The 25,970-nt window shown below is 36.4% G+C and overlaps 1 protein-coding gene across 1 annotated transcript; it reads left to right on the forward strand.

Annotated features, from left to right (window-relative positions):
* Positions 1-62: 62 nt before the first annotated feature.
* On the forward strand, positions 63-21,706 carry LOC132111425 (astrocytic phosphoprotein PEA-15-like). The gene is made up of 4 exons (XM_059518705.1): positions 63-294; positions 17,546-17,718; positions 21,274-21,429; positions 21,517-21,706. Exons 2-4 carry the CDS (start codon positions 17,547-17,549, stop codon positions 21,579-21,581), a joined length of 393 nt encoding a protein of 130 aa, XP_059374688.1. The 5' UTR covers positions 63-294; position 17,546; the 3' UTR covers positions 21,582-21,706.
* Positions 21,707-25,970: the final 4,264 nt, after the last annotated feature.

Consider the following 25,970-nt stretch of genomic DNA (forward strand, 5'->3'; position numbering starts at 1 on the left):
TGCAGATTCAGAGAGCATGTGACTGGGAGAGAGAGAGAGAGAGAGGGAGGAGGGGGTTATAGGGAGGAACAGGCGTTTCCATCCTCAAACCGGCGAGACGCTCAGTGTTCAGCACCGCACTGACTTCATCAACTCTTTGACGCTTTCGACGCTGATGTGTTGAACGAACTGTATTTTGTAACTGGGCTTTGTATTTGCGCGTGACTAAAGCGTACAGCGGGTCATCCATCACCACACCGAGAGCATCTTCATCATCATCTTCATCATCATCGCTGGATCAGCGGGTCGCGCGCAGTAAGTCACTCATATAAACACTAAAACTGTGCATTACAGTCTATCTATCTATCTATCTATCTATCTATCTATCTATCTATCTATCTATCTATCTATCTATCTATCTATCTATCTATCTGTTGTGGTTTCGGTTCAGTGATCGGTCCATCAGTCCGGGGTTTGGTGGAATGTGCGCCGTATTAATATTATATAATATTATTTATTTATTAACTTTTTTACCAACTGTGTAGAATAATGACTGGAGTCCCAGTTTCTGATTTTTTAACAAAAATTGTGCAGGGTGTCTTGGTAAGGGCTCGTTTTTCCTGTATTGTTTTTGTGTTAATTCAACCACAGGAGTTGCATAATGTAAGTGATACAAAATGTAGGCAATGCATGAAATTCCTCTACACAACCCTTTTTTTTCACCAGAGCAACCTCACACACAAACCCTCTTCCTGTCGGACTGTAGTGCTTCCCTCTTCCTCTCACAGCCTTTTTTTTATTTAACCTCTCGCCTGAACAAAGTAAAACCAGATCCAAGCGTGCAAGTGGAATGAGCAGATTCAGACCCTGGCAGTCAGACAGGTGTGTGTGTGTGTGTGTGTGTTTCTGCTCTTCTGTCTCATATATTGATTGGTGTTTTTCCTGTGGTAAGGGAAGGACGCAGCTCAGCAGAAACACACCTCTCTCTGTGTCCTTGTGTGTAAAGAGTGTTTCAGGCTGGCATTGTTTGCTGGCCAAGAACGGAGCTGGGAACCGTGTTTAACAGAAACTTTAGACCATTAACAAGCCAAACCCTCAGCACACTGTTTTCTTCCTGTCCTGACAGACTTCACTCTCTCTTTGCCCACAAAAGACTCAAAGAATCAAATTACAAGCCAAACATAAAAATGGCAGATCATCTATTCTAAAGCAGCGGTTCTCAGCTGTTTGGTCGTGATGTGAGTTGCATGTTTTCTGAAAAAAATATAAAATATCAATAATAATAATAATTTGAATGCAAATAGTACAATCTAACTACCCGTGCAATCTTAAAACAGCAAGATCCTTATCAAGATTTACAATTTTGAACTTTATACTTCATACATGGTTTTTGGTGCACATTCATCTCTTTGGTAAAATCAAACCAAATTAGAAAATGTTTTCTTGTGCAATGAACAACTGAGAACCATTGATGTAAAGCACAGGCATTTCTTTATATGCAGCGGCAGCCTATTTTTGTAATTGGTGTAACATTTATAACCTTCACTGCTGTCTCTGGGTGTTTGCTGCTTTTCCTTGATATCTGACAGGAGCGCCTGAGGCGTCTGCTCTTCACCTCACTATCCAGACTATTACGCTCACGTTTTAAAAAGGCTGTCATTGCTGCAAGGTTTGGTCAGCTAACTCTTGATATGTTGGAGTAATGCTGTACGACATGGGACGGAAACAGAGCGTTTGATGAGGACTGTTCTAGCCATGCAAGTCTCTGTTACATAAGGTCCATTTTGGGTTTCAGGTTTGGTGTGTGTGTGTGTGTGTGTGTGTGTTTGGCCCTCTCTGGTACAGTAAGTCTTGACCTCGTGCAGTTCAGTCATCTCCTGAGTGATATAATGACCGTGCAATTTTACATCCGCTCCGGTCTCACTCACAAGGTCGAGCTGAGTCTCTCTGTTCAGTTTTATTTAGAGCAGACTAAGTTTATCAGCACCTCTGCTCTGTAGATGCTTTTTGTTTTAAACGGATGGTCAAGAACAAGCTTTCTTTCAGTCGCTCTTCATAGTGTCCTGCCTATTTGGATGGGATCACATTACTGGTCAAATCATTGAGCATGAGTTTCTTAAAAGGAAAAGTCAGAAAATGCCAAATATCTCTGTTAGTGTCAAATGCACAGTGTAAAATGAAAATATGCACTTCATAACTTCTCAGAGGGACTGTTGCATATATTTTCTATGTACTGTATATATTTGGTGGTCACTTAGAGCACTATTTATATAAAAGATGAAACATGTAGTTGTCATCGACATTGTGACATTGCCCATTGCATTTTATTTTAGAGTTATGCCAAATAAAAGATTTCAAATGAATGGCATTATTATGTAGCTAGTGCATGTTATTTGTTACATTAGAGAGAAAGAAATAATTGTGTTCTTTTCTGGTCGGTTTATGTGATTCATGTAATGTGCCTCCTAATTATCCTATTTTGTCATATTTAATTTTTCCTGCATTATATAGTAGCTAAATACAATTCCTTTATATAAAAGAGAAACATCACAAGTTGTTTCAGAGCAGCTAGAGTAGTACAGAAGCTAGAGCTAAAGTAAAAATGCAGAAAAGTTGAAGAGAAGGACAAGAAAAGTGTTGTTTTAAGAGCATTTATATTGTGCAGAAGTAGTTTGTTGAAGGTTGAGATGGTCTGAGCAGATTCGGCCGAGGTTGAAAGCTTGTTTTACTGAGGGACAGAGAGAGTGAAGGGTCTGGAAAACAACTGTGAAACATTACAGATGTGTGCAGTAACACTCATTTTCAGACTTGTGTCCTGAGATCCATGTAAACCATGTGTTTTGCTTACATATGGAATATGTAAATTCAGAATATTATTTAAGAAGTTGCTTTGATGCAAACGGATCAGAGGATTATAATTAAAAACTGTGGACTAACAGCTGCTGAGTGGCCAAGCAATCTGCTGTTTCTCTCTCTCTCTCACACACACACACACACACACACACACACACACACAGCACCTCTCATAATTCACTCCATCTTCAGCCAAATGAAAGGTTTCGCTGGAAATAATTGGATTTGATAAGACCTGATTCACTTTAGACTTCTGCTCTCAAATTGTGGTGTTACTGAGAGCATCTGCCAAGGCCCAGAGCGTGCGTGTGTGTGTGTGTGTGTGTGTGTGTGTGTGTGTTTGTGTGTTTTGAGCAATGGTGGGTGTTGCAGTAGGAGTTATTAAGGCAACATGATGCACCGCCCGCTGTTTTATTTGGAAACAAATAAATATATAAGTGTCTATTTATCAGCTTAGAGAATAGAGTGAGCTGATTCTGTTCTGTTGATCTTGTTTACTTGTTTACAGCACAATCTTTCCAGTTAATAATTTACAGAATACTGAATTGATCTTTCCATTAATTTGTGTACAGAATACCGTAAAGTGATCTTTCATTTGTTTGTTCATGAAATCCATTGCACAATGCACAGATATTTCTATTGTTTTATGGAATAGAGATTTCTGGTGTTTTTCTCTGCCAGTTCTGCTTTTGATTTTTAGTCATCTTTTCGAAAAGAGTGTGAAAAGCGTGAGAGCTTCAGGTCACAAAACCTTTTGAAATCACTCTGACGTCAGATTCTGCTAATTGTCTACCAAATTCATTAGATACTGGAAATTGTTACAGGACTACAATTAAAAAAGTACTTAGTATATATATATGAAATATATATATATATATGAAATATATATGAATATATGAAAAATATTTTTTGAGGTTGACATGAATGAATGCATGAATTTTTATTTGTGATCTTTCCATTTATGCTTTGATCAAATGGCCTGATACTGTGGTGGTGTTAGCTTTCATTTTCACTACACGGCTGCTGTGATTGGCTGAAGTGGATGATGGTTGTCATGGCAACGACTTTCCTATACCTCGATGATGTCATGTTCTGATGATGTGCGGATCAATTGATCTTTAGTCTTAGACTGCCACTAAAGGTACTGATCCAAAAATATCACCTTTTGTTGATTTATCACATTATTCCATGACAGCATAAAGGTAGGAACCAGGGATGCAAAAATGCATCAAAATAATTTTAAATCCTTCCAAAATAATCTAACTCTGGGCAACAATTAAGAATTGCAAATGATGGTAAGAGTATTCAGAATGCATTTACTCTATTAATAGAAACAGAAAGCCTTTAAATGATGGATAGTGACCAAAATAAACACACAGAGATTATGAATGACACATTCATATTGTGTGCATGTGTGTGGCTGTGTCATTTTGTGCTGTTAGTGTTTATAGATTCATGCGTAATGACCGTCTCGGTCCTGACACACACTCGTTGTGATGTCTAAGCTATAAAGCAGTGTGTCTTCTCAGCCTCTGATATCTCAGCATGAACCCTGAGGTGTGTGAATCCATCAGCCTACAAACCATCTGACTGAACGGCACACCACTCCCACGCAAACTACATTACCCACAATCCCCCCGTGTGGAGCTGAGTCACAGAGAGCCATCAGGACACGCAGTAGTGGCCTCTACGGGATCTAGCCTGGACTCATTCAGATTTACATGATTACGCTCAAACACATGAGCAGTTGGAGTTGCATCATGCGTGCTATGAATTATTCTGCTGGCTTGAGATGTACATACTATTCTGTAATTTAAATGTATTAATATCATTATTAATACTATTATTATTGTTCTGAGACAAAAAAATCCAACTCAAACTTCACTTAGAGCTTTGAAATTAAAACCACAAAATTCATTGAAATATGTTAGCGACGTTACAAAATGTTAAATATGCTATAAACATGCCAGTGATGTGTTAGAATATGATAACAACATGTTATATTATGTTAGCAACATAGTTACACATTCTTTTAAAAAAAAAGGAAAAAAATACATGCTAGAAGCTTGCTAAAATGTGGTAGAGACATGCTAGAAACATGCTGGTGATGTGTTGAAACGTTAAATGCTGCTAGCAATGTGCTAAAACGTGCTAGTGACATGCTAAAATGTGGTAGAGACATGCTAGCAACTTGCTAGTTATGTGCAAGAAAACATAACATCATGTTAAATCAAGCTAGCAGTGTATTAAAATGTTAGCAATATGTTACTAAGATGCTTGCCACATGCTTGTGATTTGTTAAATAATGCTAGCAATGTACTAAAACATATGCTAGCACAATTCAACCAACATAAAACATGTTTGTGACTTGTTTAAACATGCTAGAAACATGTCTTTCATCTATCTATCTATCTATCTATCTATCTATCTAGGGCTGTCATGACATTAGATTTTTCACATCATGATTATTGTGGCCATAATAATTCACAATCTCTATATATTGTGATATCTACAGAAACCTTGGTGGGAAAATATATCAGTCTAAATATTTTTTACTTTGTTTATTGAGTTTTTCTTTTTCACCCAACGGACATAAGGATACTGATAAATGGTTTGTTCTCAGACTTTATTAAAGAGTTGTAACATTTATCACACAGAAATATCAAACCAACACACAAAAAAGGGAAATGATCTACATTTCACTTAGTTAGACAGTAGTGCATTGCTTTATATCTTTATGTAATATTAAATTAAATAGTAATTTAGCTTTGCCTTAAGGAATCAAATGAAGTTAAAACAAATTAAGATAAGTTATTGTTGAAACTAAATTAATATCTTAGTCATATTACTTTAAGTCTCATGAGGCCTAAGCAAATATTGTTGGTTTGGCACAAATAGGGATTTGAAGTTTTTATTTTTTTTTTCAATGCCTTACATCACTTTTTGCGGTGTGTGTGCGGCAGTGACTCTCTGTGTATGAGTGTAACTCTGTGGACCGTGGCTAGGTGTGATTGGCTGGAGATACGATATGGATCATCAGATGAAATGCAGCAGCATCCTAATGAGGAAAAAAAAAATCAATCATAAAATTTACTTCTGTGTGTGTGTGTGTGTGTGTGTGTGTGTGTGTGTGTGTAAGAATACAGTAAAAACTCTGAAACAGTCTCCAAAATATCTGCTGCCAGCATGGAGGAGGGACAGAGAGACAAAGAGATTGAGAAATGAACAGAAGATGAAGGTCCAGACTGGAGAAACAGCAGAGATGAGAGAAAAAGACTGAGGAAATCTGCCTTTAAAGTTTCAACAATTACGGCTGTTCTGAATTAAATACTAAGCTAGTATTGAAATGCAAAAAGAGCCAGTGTATTTTGTAATCAATGTGCACTGGAGTGGTTTGACCTCTGCCCTCAGTGACGCTCGACCGCCATTTTAACCTGAAATCAGAAACTGTAAATGAAACACCTCAGTCTTTGGATTATTTGTGTCACTCATTAACACCTGTGTTTAAAAGTGTATCTGATAAAACCGTCTAGATCTCACTTCCTAGTCAGCTTGGCAATCCAACAAATGTGTTTTAGAGCGTTTTTCATCATCATCACACACACACACACACACACACACACACACACACAAACAAAAAAATAATATTGTCATTTGTGATTTAGATATGGATTTGGAATCTGTATTGCATAGTAATTGCAATTAAGTAAAATGTGTTATAGTTTAAAGTTAGAGTGTTTTTTTTTTTCTGACCCACTTGTGTACATCTTTTAATGTAATTTCATAATTATTTTGTGTTGAAATATAGTTAAAGTACTGCTAAATGTACTGACACACACTTATGATAAACTGAAATACACTTTATACTTTAATGACATTTCTAATGAAACTTGAATGTCATGTATTTAAATATATTTGAACCTACTGTACATACAGTTATTACAACATCATGATGTAAAATGTAAATTAAAGTAACACATTTAAAGTACAATTAAGCACACTCCATTTTCACAATGTGTGTTTGAACAACTATGTGTTAAAGGGTTAGTTCACCCAAAAGGGAAAATTAGCCCATGATTTACTCACCCTCAAGGCATCCTAGGTGCATGACTTTCTACTTTCAGATGAATCAAATCCAAGGTATGTTAAAAAACATCCTGGCTCTTCCAAGTAGAGGTCTACAATGCAATGATCAAAAAATTTGTGATTCCCAAACCCCAAGAGTAAATGTGCTAAACTGAACTGAGCTGGACCTGTCTATTTTATTGAAAGTTGGGCCTAAGCCCATGCAGTACATGCCAGATTCATTGTAATAACGAGTCATAAACACATCCACAGTGTTAGGAGGGCCAGGGTCCACTGAACGAAATCTTACGGAGCACATTTAGTCCAACGAAGCAATAACATTGTAATATGGATGATAATTATACTTTTTCTTTCTTTCTTTATTTATTTTTTTCAACATTTTTCATATATGTGTGAGTGTGTTTTATGTTAAATGTGCCTGTATCTGCATGATTACCATCTGTTTGAGCGCAAATCAGCTCGCTATTACTGTATGATCACAGCTATCAATGTGAACGCTGTCTATATGAATAGAGTGTGATTATTGACTTTATGGCGCATTTGTATGATTACCATCTCTATAACTGGCCATCAGCACATCAACACGTGATAATTGACTATATGAGCAGAAATCATTGTAAATGCTGCATTTATAGCAATCTCAGGATGTACTGTATGTATTGGCATACATAATTAAATCTTTTTTATTTTTCTTAATTATTTTTATCACTCAAATTATTCTTATTGTATTTTTCTAGTGCTCAAAAAAATCTCTTATATGATGTCTAAGTTTCTGTCTAGTGTTTCATAAAAAAAAAAAAAAAAAAAAAAAAAACTATGCAGAGGTATGTTTAATGACTAAAATAGTCTGTAGGACTCTTCGATAAAGTTATTAAATATTTTTTTTTATGGGGGGGGGGGGGTGCTGGCTAGACATAGTATCAGAAAAATGGTTGCAGGAATCTCATTTTTCATGGTATCTTCTTCAGATTTGAAATATAAACTAATGAGACATGTGACTTTCAATCCATTATTTTCTAGTCTGCTCCAGGACTCATTTCATGTACTTTTATATAAAAAAATAAAAAAAAATAAAATCAGTGTGGTACAATTTTTTTCAAGGCACTTCAGTGTCTATAACTTTTTATATTTTTGAGCAGAGAAAGAAAAGGGTTTTCTTTCCAAATAAACAAAAACTATGTGTGTAACACACCGAAGTAAGGAACTGTTACAAATTTAACACTTTCAGATGTGAGTCCCATAATGGGGGGTCTGGTTAACAGATTAAAACCTTATAAACCTTATAAACTCGGATTGTATTCGTCTGAAAGAAGAAAGTCATATACATCTAGGATGCCTTGAGGGTGAGTAAATCATGAGATAATTTTCCATTTTGGGTGAACAATCCCTTTAAAGAGGCCGTGGTCCATTTTTGTCAGACCCTGGTCTGTCGTGTTTCTTGTAAACAAACTAACACACATATTCAACTACATAGCTGTCCACACTAGTTAGTTGTCAGACTTCTTGTTGACCATGTTAGCCCATCTGTGAAAGTGATGTTTTGTTGACGTGTCTATTTGAGGTGATCTGTTCACGGTCTCCACTGAGATGTAAATGTGCTGTTGTTCAGCCTCTTTCTAACCCACATAGAGAAGGCAGGAAGAGCGATGAGCGAGACAGATGTGAGGAGATCTTCACTCTCACCAGCACTCACACCTTCACTCGCTCTCATTTCTTTCTTTGTCTTTTGATCTCTTTCTCTCTCCCACACACACACACACACACACACACACACACACACCGAGTGTGAGCATCTCTCTTGCTCTCCCTGAGGTGCTGTGATATTTTAAGCATTAATGAACTAAAAGCTTTTCTCCTCGAATATGCCGCATCGCTCTCTGTGTCACATGGACAGAAATGATTCGATGAATTCAAGCCATTTATACTTTAAAAAAATAACAAAACATCGGTAATGACATTCATTAAACAGCCACAGCTAAGGATAATACGGTAAGTTTATTTAATTCTGCTTTCCTTATAAAACCAGATGCCACAGTTTAGGTTTCTGGAAAGCACGGAGACATCTGTTCAGTGAGTCATCAGCTCTGAATGAAAGCAGGAACTGACATTACACTGGAGATGACTGATCTGAACGAGCTCTTTCTCAAGGCAACGTGACTGATGTTTGCTTATACAAAACTCACCAGCAAAATGTTAACATTCACCAGGGCTTTATCTTTTATTCATTTTTATTTTTTTTGTGTTCCTGTAGCTCAACTGTGTTCCTGTCGCTCAATTGGTAGAGCACTGCGCTATCAAGCGCAAGGTTGTGGGTTCGATTCCCCGGGAACACATGATAGGTAAAAATTGATAGCCTGAATTCACTGTAAGTCGCTTTGGATAAAAGCGTCTGCTAAATGCATACATTTATTTCATTTATTTATTTAATTTATCTTTTGCTCAGTGAATTAAGTGTGCTTAAATGTAGTGACTGTGCACTTTAATATATATATATATATATATATATATATATATATATTATATATGTGTATATATATACACACACACACACACACACACACACTAATGAAATAAAAGGCCACTTAAGTGACTTAAAGAGCTACACTTTTATGACTTTGTAACACAATTAAGTAGACTTTTTAAAAAGTGCATGACATCAAATACAAATTTTGACTTTAAAGTACTTTTTAATCTGTTTGTTTATTTAATGTGTTTATAAATCTGTACATTTATTTTGATGTGCTGACTAACATGTAAAGCACTTGATTATCCTTATAACTCTAGTGTGTTATTCACTAAAGTTACTGCATTTTAAATGTTCTAAATTGCAACACAATCATGACTAATGTGAAATTACAAATATTTCTAAATACTTGTCACACAATTTTAAATAGAAATGACATTAAGGCATATTTTAGTTTATTATAAGCTTAAGACTTAAGTCCTACTTAAGTGGGTAGAAATGCAAGTTCAGTTAATCAGTGAATTGTATTTAATTGAAACTATAGTACATTTTATTTATTTGTGATTAATAAGTGTCTCATCTTTGGTGTTCCAAGCCCCCCAGTGTCTCCAATGATATTCCAATTCCGATTTTTCCAATTGTTTGCTATTCTGAATACTGGAAGAAAAGGACTTTTAAACATATTTTATTTTAAAATGTTTTCTCAAGCTTGGCATACCTTCAGAGAGTCTTAATATTTAGTTATTTTACAAGTCTTGTCCAGGTGTTCGTTTCCCGTACAACTCAGTGATTATCCACCATAGTAGGATGCATTGTTGTTGAAACAAACTAGCTAGTTACGACTGTTTCCCGAACACGGTCGCATCTCCGTCGTTTGAAACACATTAGCTCAAAAACACAGGGACATTGTTAATGACGGCACATGCATGTGGTGAAGGAATAACTTCTGCTATTTAACCTGTTAGACATCTCTAAGATGCTGCTGTGTTGAACATGGCACCTGATGATTAAATTACTATGTTTTGTTCCCTGCCATTTTGCTTTTTTGATGTTTGATCCATCGTGGGTTCCCTCTTACGTCATACTCCGGGGTTCTCTTAAGTATTTGTAGACATGCGCACTCTTCAAAAACTGCACTTTTAGAGCACACACAAACATACACAGATTAAAATATAGTTCATTTGAACTATGGTTTCGGGAAACACAGAATCGTAGAACTATTTGGGTAACGACGGAACTTGTGACCATAGTTGGCTAACAAACCCCAGGTTATACAAAAAAAACATTGGTTAAGAATTGCATTTTTTGTCTGACACAAACGCACACACACATTTAAACTAACTGACTGTCCTCTTACAACAGCCTGTCACTGTCACACACACAGACTGCTTTTGTCTGCTGTTCTTTAGTGTGTGTGTGTGTGTGTAAAACAGAGGAGGTCTATGCGCCGAGTGTAAGGATCCCATGTATGTCTGCCCAGTTCCATCACATTTTCAAAGTGTGTGTGTGTGTGTGTGTGTTTTGTCTCCTCTTCCCGTGACTAAACTCTTAACACCCCTTCCCCCTCCACATGGCCCCAGTCCACACACACACACACACACACACACACACACACACACACACACACATGCTTTCACTCATCTCACACATTCCCACAGTCTCGATCATGTTGTTTGCAGCTGCCTGTCACGTATCGGCATGGCGACTGCACCTTCAGCCTGTGATGATGTGTTCCTCAAGGACAGAGAGGTGTGTGTGTGTGTGTGTACGCCACCATCCAAACTTCATTCACCTTCCACATGGCTGATGTCACCATAACAACACTTGCCTTTCAGCCATGAGACTGTAACCTAGCAACAGACAGGAGTGTTACCCCCCCCCCCCCCCCCCCCACTCCCATTTGTGAACATGTGGACTCAGGCTCGTAGTGCGAGAGAGATGCTCCACCAATCAGAGCGCTTTCATTTCACAATCGCTTGAATGGAATGGAGAGCAAATGGCGTCTCTCTTTCTCAGATGTTTCTCTTCAGGAAAAAAAAAAAAAACAGGATTCCCACATGTGCAGTTTCAGAGGACAGTGCACAAATCATAATATTATGTTTATTAAAATTAGTAAGCAAGAAATTTCAACTTTTATTCATCAAGAATGCATTCAATTGATCAAAAGTGACATAATTTAAATAAATGCTGTTCTTTTAAACTTTATATTCATCATTGAACTCTGAAAAATAGAATATCACACATTAAAAAAAAATTAAGAAATAAATAAATATTGAGCCGCACAACTGTTTTCAACATTGATAATAATCAGAAATGTTTCTTGAGCAGTAAATCAGTATATTATTCTGATTTCTGAAGATCATGTGACACTGAAGACTGGAGGAATGATGCTGAAAATACAGCGGAGCATCACAGAAATAAATGACACTTTAACAGAGATTCACATAGAAAACAGCTAATTTAAATTATAATAATATACAGTTTTTACTGTATTTTTTGTTCTAATAAATGCAGCATTGGTGAGCAGAAGAGACTTTAAAAGTCTTACTGACCTCAGAGTTTTGAACATTAATATAAGTCAGCAATGTTTAATTATTAAAACCTTGTATAAAGCATATTCTCTGCATTGCTTGTATTTGCATGGTGTAAAATCAAAAAAGAGCTGCATGTCTTTTCCCACAACATCATCAGATCTCCAGAGGCTCTGAGCACCACTGATAGCACTTCTCTAGTGTTTGTGTGCAGCATGCTGTTTTTACAACAGGGCTTCAAATGCATTCTTTCTCACAAAATTCTGGATCAATCCACTGATTTAAAATCAGAATTTTAAACGAATGCAGAACAAAATCAGTTCAGATAGGGAGAATGTGCAGTGAGGTGTGCAACGCTGCAGAAACAGCACAGAGGCTCATCTGGACTAGTATTTATATCACGCAAGCCTTTTCAAAGGGGACATGAGCTTCCAGCACTGTCTAAAACACGAATTATACATAGAACACGAATTATACACAGAAATAAAATGTATGCACAGAAATATTTTACAATCCCACCTCAAATCAACTTCTATAATAATGAAACTGGTTTGTGGATGAAGCCAGAATGGAGTTAGAGGGTGACCATAGCAACCCAGTGACCATGGTAACCTAGTGACTGATCGGAATTTAGGAGCTCTGTGATGTAGCGGACACACACACACACACACACACGTATAGATATATAAATGAATGCACACACAACTATCAGATTATTAAAAAAATACATGCAAATCCTATTATTTTCTATTATTGCTTGTCTTTTCCAGTAACACACACACATACATGCAGGGATGTGCACACACACCCACTCAGAAATGGAATAAACACAAGCTTTTTCATTCAAAGTCGGAAAAGGTCAATGGGTCACTTCCTGTCAGCATCAAGTTAAACGCTCCGTTAAACAATGAGCAACCAAAATATGTTCTCTCTCTCTCTCTCTCTTTCTCTCTCTCTCTCTCTCTCTCTCTCACACACACACACACACACACAGATTTCAGATTTACATAACAGTCTCTATGAGCTTCAGCATTCACAGTCACTAGTCCATAGGGGTGTGCCATATGCAGTCCATGATAATACCGGTAGAATTTATTACATGATAAAAAAAGTGTCATATCACGATATCAATGATATATCGATGTGATGACTTATGGTGGATATACATTCCCTAGTGCGCACAACAACATCACCACAAACCCAATAGATGTGTTCGCAGCGCAGACTGGTCGGTGTATGACAACAAAGTATCGCGAGAAGGGTTCTAGATTATATTTGAGCGCACACTCGTACCTTCATAAAAACAGGCCAGGAGCATATCTTTAGTAAAGTGGTTTGGAGAGAGAGGAGGGGGGGGGGTGATTTTAACCGACTGCCTGAGACCAGCGTAAAAAGATGGCATGCGCGTCGTCACGAAAGCTTATCAATCGCCCATTGTTTTAAAGCCTTGCCAATTTAACCATTGAAAACAGTTTAAAGCATTCAAACAGAAGACGTGAAAAAACTCAACAGAAAACTGTTCTTCGCTTCCTCCCGTGCCTGAACGGACTAATACACCTCGCCATTTTAAAAAGCACAAAAAGACATACAAACTTAATTGAGCCCCCACGTGCTGTTCGGTGCATACAGTGCCAGTGTCTTTAATGTTAGTCCAAGAAATGAAATGGGAGAAAACCCCTCAATGCTCTTTACTGAATTACTTTGTAGTTTTAACAAGAAATAATTTATATTTAATTTATAAAGTAAAGACTATACAATGCGTTTTACATTTGACTATTCAGTTTCTGTACCTGGACATAAACTTGAAAAAATTTAAACATTGTTTATTTTGTATATTTGTGCTATCTGATTATATAAAAAAATACTACAATGATTATATAGAGATTATACAGTAAATTAAATTTGTGCGACTGGACTCTTTGATTCTCTCAGGTTTCCCACATGGCTGAAATCACAGGGCTTGTTATCAAAGCACTGCATGTCTGCGAGGAGTTTGTTTCATACTGTTAGTATCCAGAAATCCTGAGTCATGATCCGAACACTCAGATCCTCGCTCTGTGTGTGTGTGTGTATGTGTGTTGAGTCCAGTCCGTGTTTCAGTGTGTGTGTGTGTCGTAGTGATGCATTCCAGCGCTCTGTATTGGCATGAGGCCAGACCGTAGGCCGAAATTAATGCATTTACTCTCTGCTGAAAGCACGCATGCAGGACAGATGCATTACTCCAGAGGTCAGAGGTCAAACACGGCAAACGAGCGCTGCAGATGCGCGCATTCCTGTGGTGAAGGAAGAGGAGGCGGATTTCCTTCCATCTCGCACCGCTCTGCTTATTCACTTACACTGTAAAAAGTCATGGTTGTCATGCAGACCCAGCTGCGAACGGCCAACCGGCCTCACTTCCTGCCGATACCGTGATGTCACTTCCTCGCTGGGCTCGGCGGGCAGCAGAAAAAACAGCAGAAAGACGTAAACGACTCCTATGCTTTTCCCCTCTTTCCTCTGCCAACAATCACTATTCCTGCTGTTTACAGTTACAAGCACAGACACAGTTGCGATCTTTGGCTTTACCTGGAAATTTGCACAGATTGGTCTGTGTTACAATAAAACGTTGTTTTGAGGTTTGCTTAATACAGTGTATTTACACATTTAAGTGCTGAGTAATATTAATTAACTACATCCATTTATGATATGGTTTTGTTTAGGGTTAGTTAGAATGTAATTATGCATAATTTACTATTATGACCATAGAAAGTGCATGTAACAAGGACACTGGAAAATAAAGAGTTGTCAAAAAATTTAATGAAAAAAAGCATTGATGAATCATCCATAAATAAACACTATAACAATAATAATAAAATGTATTTTTCATTTTTAAATTCATTTTAATATATGCAGTTGTTTAAATAAATTTTAATATAAAATAAATAAAAAAAACAATGAACTAATCTTTCAAATTTGTAATAATTTGTTTTATTTTCAGTTTCATTTTAATATAGACAAAAAAAAAAGTTTCCTCTGACACCCATGCAAATTTAATTAGTTACTTTCTTAATTTAATATCCTTTTAAAATAAACAAACAAATAAATGAATGAATGAATAAAACAATTAATTAATATAATTTAGAATAAATACACAGAATTAGAAATTAAATAATTCAACTGCCTGTAGCGTCCAACTAGCACTAATAAACTGGATTGAATGCAGATACCATATCAGTGTAAAAATAATCATATTGTGGCAAGTGTAATTTAAATGTGGAAAAGCAAGGATGATATTTTAGATCATTTGAGTGATTTTTTATTTTTTTTGCTTCGAATCCCATAGAATTTCATTTTTTGCGGGGTCAGGAATGACATGAACTTGTTTGAGTACAAAATGACAGAAGTTTTAATTGTTGGTGAATTATCCCTTTAAGACACGTTAGATATTCCTCTATGCTGTGTGTGTGTGTGAATATGCCTGATTTGGAGGTGTGTGTGTGTGTTTTGTGTAGAAATGAGTGCCTTAATAAGCACTTTTTCACATAAATAACAACCGTCTGCCAGCCGCCTCAGGAGCACAGCAGATGGCTGATGGATGGAGAAGAACACAATTAAAATCATGCCTCGGTTCTCACATCTTTGACTATCTCTCCTCTTGCTTCCCATCTCTGTTTACCTCTTCCTCTTCAGCTGGATGGAGCTGTTTCTGGGAAAACATCACGCTCGCTTATAAACATGTCAATACACACACACACACACACACACACACACACACACAAAAACAGACACACTCACACACAGATAAATACACTGCATGCACACACACACACACACACACACACTGAACAAAGCTTCTGACTGAATATATGACTTTTTTGCAGTGTACATGAAATGATAAATTCCTTTGTAATGGCTGAAATAGTTGAGTACTAACCTGTCTTTCTTTCTCTCTGTGTTTCAGTAAGAGGGTAGAGACTGATGTGGTTATTATGGCTCTCAGAGTGTGTACTGTATCTGAAGATAGCGTCTGTCTGTTGAAAGCAGTGACTGTGTCTGAGCGTAACACAGTGCTTTAACTGCATTAGTTTCCACTATCATTAAACATCACCCTTTAAACCTTCCCACAGTACAGACGAGCCGCTCATGTCAGAGAAACTGCAGACGGTGTGCTCATATCCAACAATCAAACACATTTACATCATACTGTAAAGCCAGATGCATCATTTAGTTTCTGAACTCCTGTTACGCTAGAGAAACAAACCTTTTTTTTTTCTAAAAGTAATAATTTAATATCATCAACACTAATTGGACAGGGATTCATTTCACTCCCTTAAGAAATTTGTATGATTCAAGCGAGTGTTAAATAATAGAGCAGAGAGTCAATAATACAGTAAGGCAAGTGAGCAAATACATAAACACTACATGAAGATGAACATGAAAAACTCTGTCTTATTGATCAAATCTGCAAATCATGTTCTCATTAAATCATAACAACAGTGAAATACTGAGGAAAAAGATTGTTTCTGGGTTTGGTGACAGATGTCTTTCTCTTGGTCTGGAGTTGTAAGGATCTGATGCTCTGGGTTTGTTGGTCTATAGGCTGTGTAGTTTTAAGTGAATGTCTCTCTGGACCGGATGAGTTGCTGAAAGGCTCGTTCAAGCTTCATGATTGATGATTTGTGATAAAAGGAGAGATAATTGCTCATTCTGAAGCCCCTCCAGAAATGTATGACTGTTTTGTTGTGTATTTAATGAAATGAGGGATACTCTGTCTCAGTTTCTGTGTGCAATCACTGCCTGTCTGCCGTTACTCTGAAACTAAATCAGCTTGAGCTGATTCTCGAGAAGTTTGCTGACTGAGTGTGTGGCTCAAACAAAAGCATTTAATATTAAATTGGATTCAAAATGCCAGATTGATTGTTAATTGACACAGCTTTTAAGTGATGAATGTTGAATGTTTGCTCTGTTAAACTGGCTGCCGCAGCTCAAATAATACATTGTAAAATCACAGAGGCGTCCATCTTGGCTCTGGATCCTGCACAGTTTCCTCAGACCTCTGTCCTTGTGTGGGCTGGGAACTGCTAAAGAGTTGGGATTGATTTGTTTGCCATGGAGCGTGGAGCTTGTGGTGTATCATGCCACGTCTCTGTATTTTGGGATTTATTTGAGATGTGATTTGAACATGAGGTCTTGTTTGAGTTAATGCTTAAAACGAGAACAAATCTCTGTAAATAGGGGAAATTAAACTTGTTTTGTCTTTGAATTTAGTAGATTTTTTTTCTGAGGCAGCAAATATTTGTTCTTGTTTTAATCATAAACTCATTTCATTTTTGACCATTTATATATATATATTGTTGTTGCATATAGTCTTCAGGTGTTTCAAGTTCACATAAGATAAACAAACAAACAAAATGAAAAATGAACAAATTAAAATAATAAAAATTGCTGAAAATACTCAAACAAAAGGTACACAAACCTCAAAAACGTAAGACACTAACACATGCACGTGAGTCTACCCATATAAAGGATTGTAGCCTTTTTAAAAGATTTTAAAGACATGTTTAGGGTGTCCTGATATTACTCAACCCTTTAATACGTTTGTGTTCTTATATTTTCATTCTGTCTTCTTTTTATTTATTTTTTCACCCCAGAGGATGTCTGAATACAGCTCGCTGTTGAGTGATCTGTCTGAGAACATCACTAATGAAGACCTGGAGCAGCTGAAGTCGGCCTGTAAGGAGGACATCCCCGAAGACCAGAGCAACGCCATCACCTGCTCCAAAGACTGGTTCAGTTACCTGGAGAAGAATGACAAACTGGCACAAGGTGAGGAAGATGCTGGACAGATTCAGTCAACAGAAAGTAATCAAGTCTTAAGTCCCAATCCAATTTCTATTTTATAGAAAAATATTCCGCTAAGGATTGGGACACCACTACTAAACCGTCACACATCATCATATGTTGTCTAGCTCCTGCAATACACACATACTGGTGTGCTGGAGTGCATTAGAGCCTTTAATTACCGTTCTTTGTTAATGCATGGCTTACTGATTACACACAAATCAGATATTGTGCAGCTCACACATCCAGGAGCAAAGAAACTTGTCAACGCTGCCCACTATTTTTGTTAATAACAGTTTAAATACTGAATTGCTACATTATATTTTCCAGCAACGAAAGGATAAAATCACTGTTTTTAAGTAAACTCACTCTAAAAAAGAGAAACGCACAGACGTGCATGCACGCAACTTTCATCTCTCTCTCTCTCTCTCGAATTGGCAATATTTGAGAAAAGGGTTTAGCGATTTCTAATTATTAGGGGGACTAGCCCCTCTCAATGTCTACGGTGGTTATCGCCCTGATCAGACATGAAAATATGTTGTGGTACTATTGTGCATTCTGGAATGATATGATGTTAGCAAACTTTAGTTCAAATTCAAGTCAACTTTATTGTCAATCAAGCAACAGTACATTACGCAGCAGACTGAAATTCTGTTTCTCCCATACTCCAATGTGCAATATTAAAACAAGATTTGACACATACTAAGCATAAACTAAACATAGGACCAGTGTTTACTTTGGAAATGTAATAGGTTACAGATTACAAGTTACCCTGTTTAAAATGTAATAGTAGTGCAACTTTTTCAATTACTTTATTAAAGTAATGTAACTAATTACTTTTGAGTACTTTTTGATTACTTTTCTAAATTTGTGAAAATTAAAGAATAATAAATAAAAGCATATACATCAACTTAAATACAGTTATCTAATAAGCATGTGTCATATTCTGTGTAATAAACTCCTGAAACATTGGTGTTTTTTTGAAACTGCTGTCTCTTTGTATATGATGATAGTTTTCTCAAAATAAGTAAAATGCACATGACACAAAGCAGTTCTAGAAATTGTGTTTATGTGCTCGTTTACTCCTATATTGAGATGGCAGGGGTTGAAAACACTAGTAGGCCTATGTGTAGTAAATGAAACCATGTCTTTGCCATTAATTTACAGGAGGGGCGGACTGGGAAAAAAATTCAGACTGGAAAATTCAAACTCATACAAACAAATTCATGGACAAAACTATTTTTTATCTATTTTAAATCTTTAATTTGGGGACATGCAAAATAATTAAAAGTTCTCTCCTGAGCTGCACCTTCACTTCCATTTTTCTCTTCAGTCTCTTTATTTTGCCCTGTTATCCATCTCTCTCATGACTTTAATATTCAAGATTGAACAAAACTATACTGTACAATACAATACTCTACAATACTACAATATCTTTATAGAAAAATCCTAATACTGTACACGAGTCATGTTTTTCCCTTACAAAAATTAACCATGCTTTTATTAGCCTATATAAAAGTAAAATAACCTTGTTTTGTTTTTGTTTTTTGCAAATGGATTTGTATTTATTTTTAAATAAATACATTTGTAAAATAATTTACATTTTTGGTTATCACAGTTAAACAATAGTAACCATTTTCTCTGGATTTAAAGTTAAAGATTAAGGGTTGTGTTGTTGTCTGTCGTAGCTCCCCCTAAACCTATAAAAAAAAAATCTGATTTTTTTTCAGCTAAATTACTACTGTATCATTACAACAGATAATAATGATGTCCTTTATATAGTATTTTGAGTGATGACTAATGAGCAACGTGCTGCTGCTTGATTAAATAAATAAAAAAAACAAAGACAAAAAAGCATCTTTACAGATGAAACTGACCTGAAACCCTGAACAGTAGTTCTGCTTCTCTGCTCCAGCTGTGCGCTTCCACAGTCCACTCCATTCTATCTCTCTCTCTCTCTCTCAGTTAAATCTGTATGTGGATGTGTGTAAATATTCAAATGTAATCCCCTTTGTAATCGTTAAAAATTTCATAAGTAACTGTAATTTAATTACTCATTTTTTCGTAGTAACTGTAACTAATTACAGTTACAATAATTTTGTAATTAAATTATGTAACGCCGTTACATGTAACTAGTGCAAATAGATATTCAACAAATAGACAGACGCTTTGCCGTTTTTTGCAAACATTTCTTTGAGTAACATGACCGTTGATATAAACTCACAATTGAATTCAGCATAAAACAAATGATTACTTTTTTTTATCTTTATTAATGCCAAAAAAGCCTGCTTACTGTACAAACAAAAATTTGTACTGTTTGCATTTCTAGTACAACCCTTTTCCTTATCTCAAGTATGCAAACCTTGCAGTATGCAAAAAAGCCACATGCACTGGAATATGTATTATATAACAATTTTTAAATGAAAATGCCAACATGAACATTTTATAAAGTATGCGTTCATATCTGCATCATTATTTGCTGGAGGAAACAGCAGTGATTACAGTGAAAACTTAAACTACAGTAGATAGTTAACTGATTATTGCTTCCCCGTGATATTTCTTAAACTGTTTTATGTTTTATGACATAGAACTGCACAGATGCCAATCTATCGATAAGCACACACCTAGTCTTCTGAGATGGCAGAGGAATCGATCGAAGTCTGCTGCTTTTTCCACATGAAATTTTAAGGGGACTGAGTCGATCACAAATTTCTGTACAGTTTATGCAGCTGATTGCAAAATTTCAGGGGGGCTGAGTAATGTAGTGTAGCCCCCTAAAAATGGCCTAGCAACACCCATGCTCTCCGGCTCTCACATATTGTTTCTATTTATATTCAACATATTGAAACATCCTGTTATAGGTCACGAGAAAAGAAAGAACCAATGATGTTCTTGTTGAACACAACAAGATGTAGCAAAATCATACATATTACAGAAATAATACACTTTACAAGAATATACTTAGAGTAAGTGTAAACTTAATATACAGTTTTTGGACACTTAGCTACTGTATATGTCAACTGCAATTGAAGTATTTATATTAAATACAATATATGGTAAACATTAGAGTGTTCTAACCCACTTAGGACTTAAGTTCATAGTTCAATATAATGTACTGACAAGCACCTAAAATATACTTTAATGTCATTTCTAGTGAAACGTGTAATGCATTTGAATATATTTGTAATGATGAAGTTGATGAAGCATTTAAATCTAATAACTATAAATGTATCACTGGATTACACTAGATTTACTATTGTACTTTAGATTTATTTAAACACTGATTTAAAATGTACTTTAAGGTAAAACTTAATTTGTCTTTACTACAAAGGTCACTACTTTGTCACAAAAGGGGTTTCATGAGGCACTGCATTTGAATATGTTTAAACATTTTATATTCCAAGAAAGCTAATTTTATGTGTTTGGAACAGCATGAGGACAGACTTTTCCGTTCATTTACTTGACGGTTGAGTTTATTGCACAAGTATGTTGTCATGTCTTTATTCTGTTATACGACGGTTTTGTGATTGTCTTGCACAGATAACCTGTCCTACATAGAGCACATCTTTGAGATCTCGCGGCGGCCGGACCTCTTGACTCGAGTCATCGAGTACCGCACGACTGTGCTGAAGATCTCTGAAGACGACGAGATCGACACCAAACTCACACGCATCCCCTCGGCCAAGAAATACAAGGGTACAAATGAGTACAGTCTCTGTGTCCTTTATTGAAATAGTGGCATGTGTAACAGGGTTGTCCTTATGTCTCTCCTCGCTGTCGTAGATATCATTCGCCAGCCGTCAGAAGATGAGATTATCAAACTGGCCCCTCCCCCTAAAAAAGCATGAGGTCAAAGTTCATGACCTCTGCTCCTCCTCCCGGCACTTCATCTTGCCCATCATCGTCACCAAGCCCCGCCCACTCCTCCTCATCCAACAGAACAGAAGCCAAGCAGCCAATCAGATCAAGATGCTTTAAAGCCACGCCCACGCCACGGAACGCATGGAAAACTGAACGAAAGACAAAGAAATGGACAAAAAATACTTGCAGATTGGATCATCAGGTTATGTATGGAATGAAAAACAAAGTCTGTCTCCTGACGCTTGTGTGGAATTGTGTATGTGCAAGAGAGAGCTTATTCTCACCCTCGATGGGATCAGAAGTTGGTGTGATTAATGTGGTGACTAGTGTCTAGTAGAGAAACTGGTTTAGCCACTGATCGCTGTTCCTTTAGACATATTTATTTCCTGGTTAGTATTGTGGGTAGAATCCAGGTTGGTACATTCCCTTTAAAACATGACCCACATCAACATTTAAACGTGTTACAGAGAATCCATCTCTGAATTTGTGAGATTGCCACTTAGAAAGCCAATATTTGCCTTCTTTAGAAATTATATGCATTATTGCAGGGTATGCAGTTGCCTAGCAGAGAACTGATATTGCTGTTTATATTTCTGTATGTCACATTTCTAGGAATTATAGTTTATTAAATTATCAGTTATATAATAATAATCATTGTTTCGTATCACACTACAGCAGTCTATATATATATATATATATATATATATATATGGAGTCTGTTAAACTAGCGTGGGAGACAAAATTAGACATTTATCTATTATTAAGTGTATAACGGCCCTAAAAACACTGTCTATGGACAATTAGAACATGAAAAAAAAACAACAACAACAAACAAAAAACAATATGTGTTAAGTATAATTTTAGCTCCATTCTGCAATATTTGCATCAGGAAATAGAAGGTATTTTATTTTATTTTTATCTTTAAAATACTTAATTTGACTATGTCTGCTGTGAACTGTTTATTCAGATGCCTCAGTATGCCATCATGTGAAACATTAGGATGATATCACATATACTGATAGTGAGGAAGAAACAGCAGCGACTAAAACAGGGATATATTAATGTCACAGATGTTGTTACAAATTAAATAAATATATATTAATGAGATCACTGCAGCACTCGGTATGTGGCCAAAAGTCTACGGATCACATTGTGTTTCCAAACAGCGCATCGTTTTAGCTGTTTCCATCTATTTGTATCTATATTTCATCCTAACACAGCATATTAAGATCGTCCCGTGTTTACAAATATTAATATCATGATTGCGATTGTGATATTCTTTCGCCTTTTATTCGCACCATCTGCTGAAAGACTGTTTAAACACGACTCTAAATTCGCTGGATCACTGTGTGCTTAGCCCCTGCAGACTGTAGTTTTCACGCGATGAAGCCGGCGCGTTTATCGAGGACATGCCATGCATGTTTTTACGCGTCTGTATTTCCACCCACGCATGAGGCCCGCATGCAGCGTTCAGTTACAGGCTGTTTCTCCTTCTCTCTATCATTCTGCTGTGCGATTTTGTTAAAATTGTGGCAAACAAGCTGTAAAACCTCAGCAAAACCTTACACTGAATCTGGAACTGTGTAGTTTGTGGTATTCTGAATAGCTGGATAGCGACTGGTCGCGAACATTCTTGGCCTTTAAACTTGGTTTAGAAAGGTTCAAGGTTTAGATCAGTGAATTAAGCAAGTTTATCTCTGTCGCTGCCACCCAACAATGACAGCTCTGTTATCATTTACCTACCCTGTATGTTCGATCCAAACCTATGCTTTGCTTGCTCACAAAATATGTTTTGTAGAATGTCCAACACGCTCCTTTCCATACAGTGAAAGTGAATGCAGACCGAAAAAAAAGTGTGTCTATAATTCTCAAATCTATAGAAGCTTATTTCTGCCATGGATTAAAATATTAAAACCTATTAAAATATTTTAAAGTTAATTGTGACTTTTTTATTTCACAATTGCACCTGTTCTGAGTTTATGTCTCTCAATTCTGATTTTGCAATTTTTGCAATTCTTAGAAAAAAAAGTTTAAATTGTAAGAAAGAAAGGAAGAAAGTAAGAGAAATAAACTTAAACAAGATTTATGAGTTAATAACTTGAAATTGCAAGATACATACTCAAATTTGTGAGAATAAGGTTAGAATAATAAGATCGAAAAGTCACAATTACATTTTTTATATATTTATTCGGTTGCAGAAACAAGCTTCCATACAAATCTAATTAGCATTTCTGCATATTTATTGTGGTGCATCTCATCGGATGTGCAAGGTAAAATAGCATTTAGTATCACTGACGTCAAACTTGGCATCTTGCCGCTTAATCATCTTTAAATGTATGTCAATGTGAAACAGATTTGAGTTTATTACTTTCAGTGTATAAAGACTTATTTTCTGGTCTGTTTCATCTTTCGTATGACATCAGAGGACTAAAAAATCACGAGTTTGACAGGCTCTCGATCCTCTTTCATTGTATGCAAAAGCTCTCCTCTTTAAGTCCCAGAAATAATCAAACAAATGTGAGAGCGAGTTAATGACAGGATGTTCATTTTTGTCATTTCTCAAATGACGCATCACAAACGATTCCTTCGAAAAACAGATTGTACATTGTTCTATTTATTGTGTTGTTATGTTGCTGTGCCGATGTTTCTCGCTTGTGTACAGATATCATCTTGTGGATTTTGCGGTGTGTAACATTGTGAGTCTTTCCCAACACAAGGCCAAACGCTCATCGCTTTTGAATCGATTTATTCCTCTCTTAGTTTAATAGTAGTTGGTTGGTTTAGTTCGTTTGCATCCTCAGTCCTGACTGAATTCTCTGTGATACCTGACTCTAGTTCAGCTCTCTATAGGCTTATGCTAGTTTTACCAACCAGATGTAGAAATGTATAACTTCCCCAGACCAGCAACCAAGGGCTTCAGATGTGCTCATGTCATTCACGGTGGTTTTCATCGCACACTCGATTAGATGTAGTTCTGTCGATCTTGTATTGTGTGCATGTCTATGATCGGTAGATTGGTCTTTATCAAGGACCTCTGTTCAGCACTTGAGATCAGTTTCCCAGGTGTATTTCTAAAACACAGCGCCTCCACTGGAGAAAATCGGAAAAGCCATAGTATCATTGCTTGCCCTTTTCCATGTTTCCTTTTCGAAGGATTGAATTTCCTGTTGCAGCAGGAAATGATGCAGAGCTCGACTGATTAAGAATGATTTTCTTTACAATGTCTTTCTCTAGTTTAATGCCACTTCCTTTCCTCTATGCAGAGATTATTGGGCACTGTGCACAAGCGTCTCCTCTTGACACGTTTGCAACATTGTTAAAAACCACTACATGCAAGTATGTGTTCGGCCAAATGAAGCCATAGACGCATAATCATGCCTTTTTATTGTCAAATTGGATGTCAGCGTATTAAAACATATCAGCCTAGATAATGCTGCAAAAGCTTCTGCTGGTGCTGAAGATTAGTTGCTATTGGTATAACAGAATCACAACTCGAGGTGTTTTATCCTGCGTTTAGTTCTCATGTCCAAAACACGAAACCAGCTGAAACCAGCCAAACTAAAAATGAACACACACACACAAACTCCTTTTGAAAACCTTTCCACTTCAGAATAGACATAAGAAAAGAAATGCAGAAAGAAAATGAAGCATATTTTACGATTGTGAAGCACATTTAAAACACCCATTTTCACTTGGATATTGTAAAACACGCAAAATATGTCTGGGTTTTTATGACTGTTTTGGTTCTTTGCTTTATACTGATAACACTGGGGGAAGGATGTGCTTATTTGTCAATAGGCTTTATTTTCTTTGGCATACTCTGATTTTCTTTCCTTTTTTTACATTTAGTTCTTAAGTTGTACATACACATATATTGTGGATTTATACGTGTTTATTATTAATTAATTTATTAAATGCATCTGTATCTTGTTTTGGTGAACTGGAGTCTGTGTACTAACTGATCATTCATCAGTGTAAGTGTAAGTGTGATGCTCAGATCAGCTCTGTTCTGTTGAGTTTATCGTACGGCTCAAGATCCTTTTCTATACTCTTCTGTTTTGATAACTTTACAGCATAAGTTACGTTTATGTCGTTATGTCAAATCTTTCTTTTTTTTTTGGTATTTTTACTGTAGTGTTGTTCCAAATGCTTGTTCTGTTTGTAAGAAACGTGTTGTAGTAACCATGCCTTTGTCATGTTGTGAAATGTTCGTATGAGAGGCCACTGGCTGTTAATATCAGTAATAATAATAGTTTTTTTTTTTTTTAGGGTGAAGTATGGCCCAGACTTATTCTCCACCCTTCTTTTGTGAGATTCACCAGCACTTGCTTCATCTTGCAGAGCAAGTTGAGAACATTGTAACTATTTTATTTTTA

Source organism: Carassius carassius, chromosome 2 (assembly GCF_963082965.1).
Source record: "Carassius carassius chromosome 2, fCarCar2.1, whole genome shotgun sequence".
Lineage (NCBI taxonomy): Eukaryota > Metazoa > Chordata > Actinopteri > Cypriniformes > Cyprinidae > Carassius > Carassius carassius.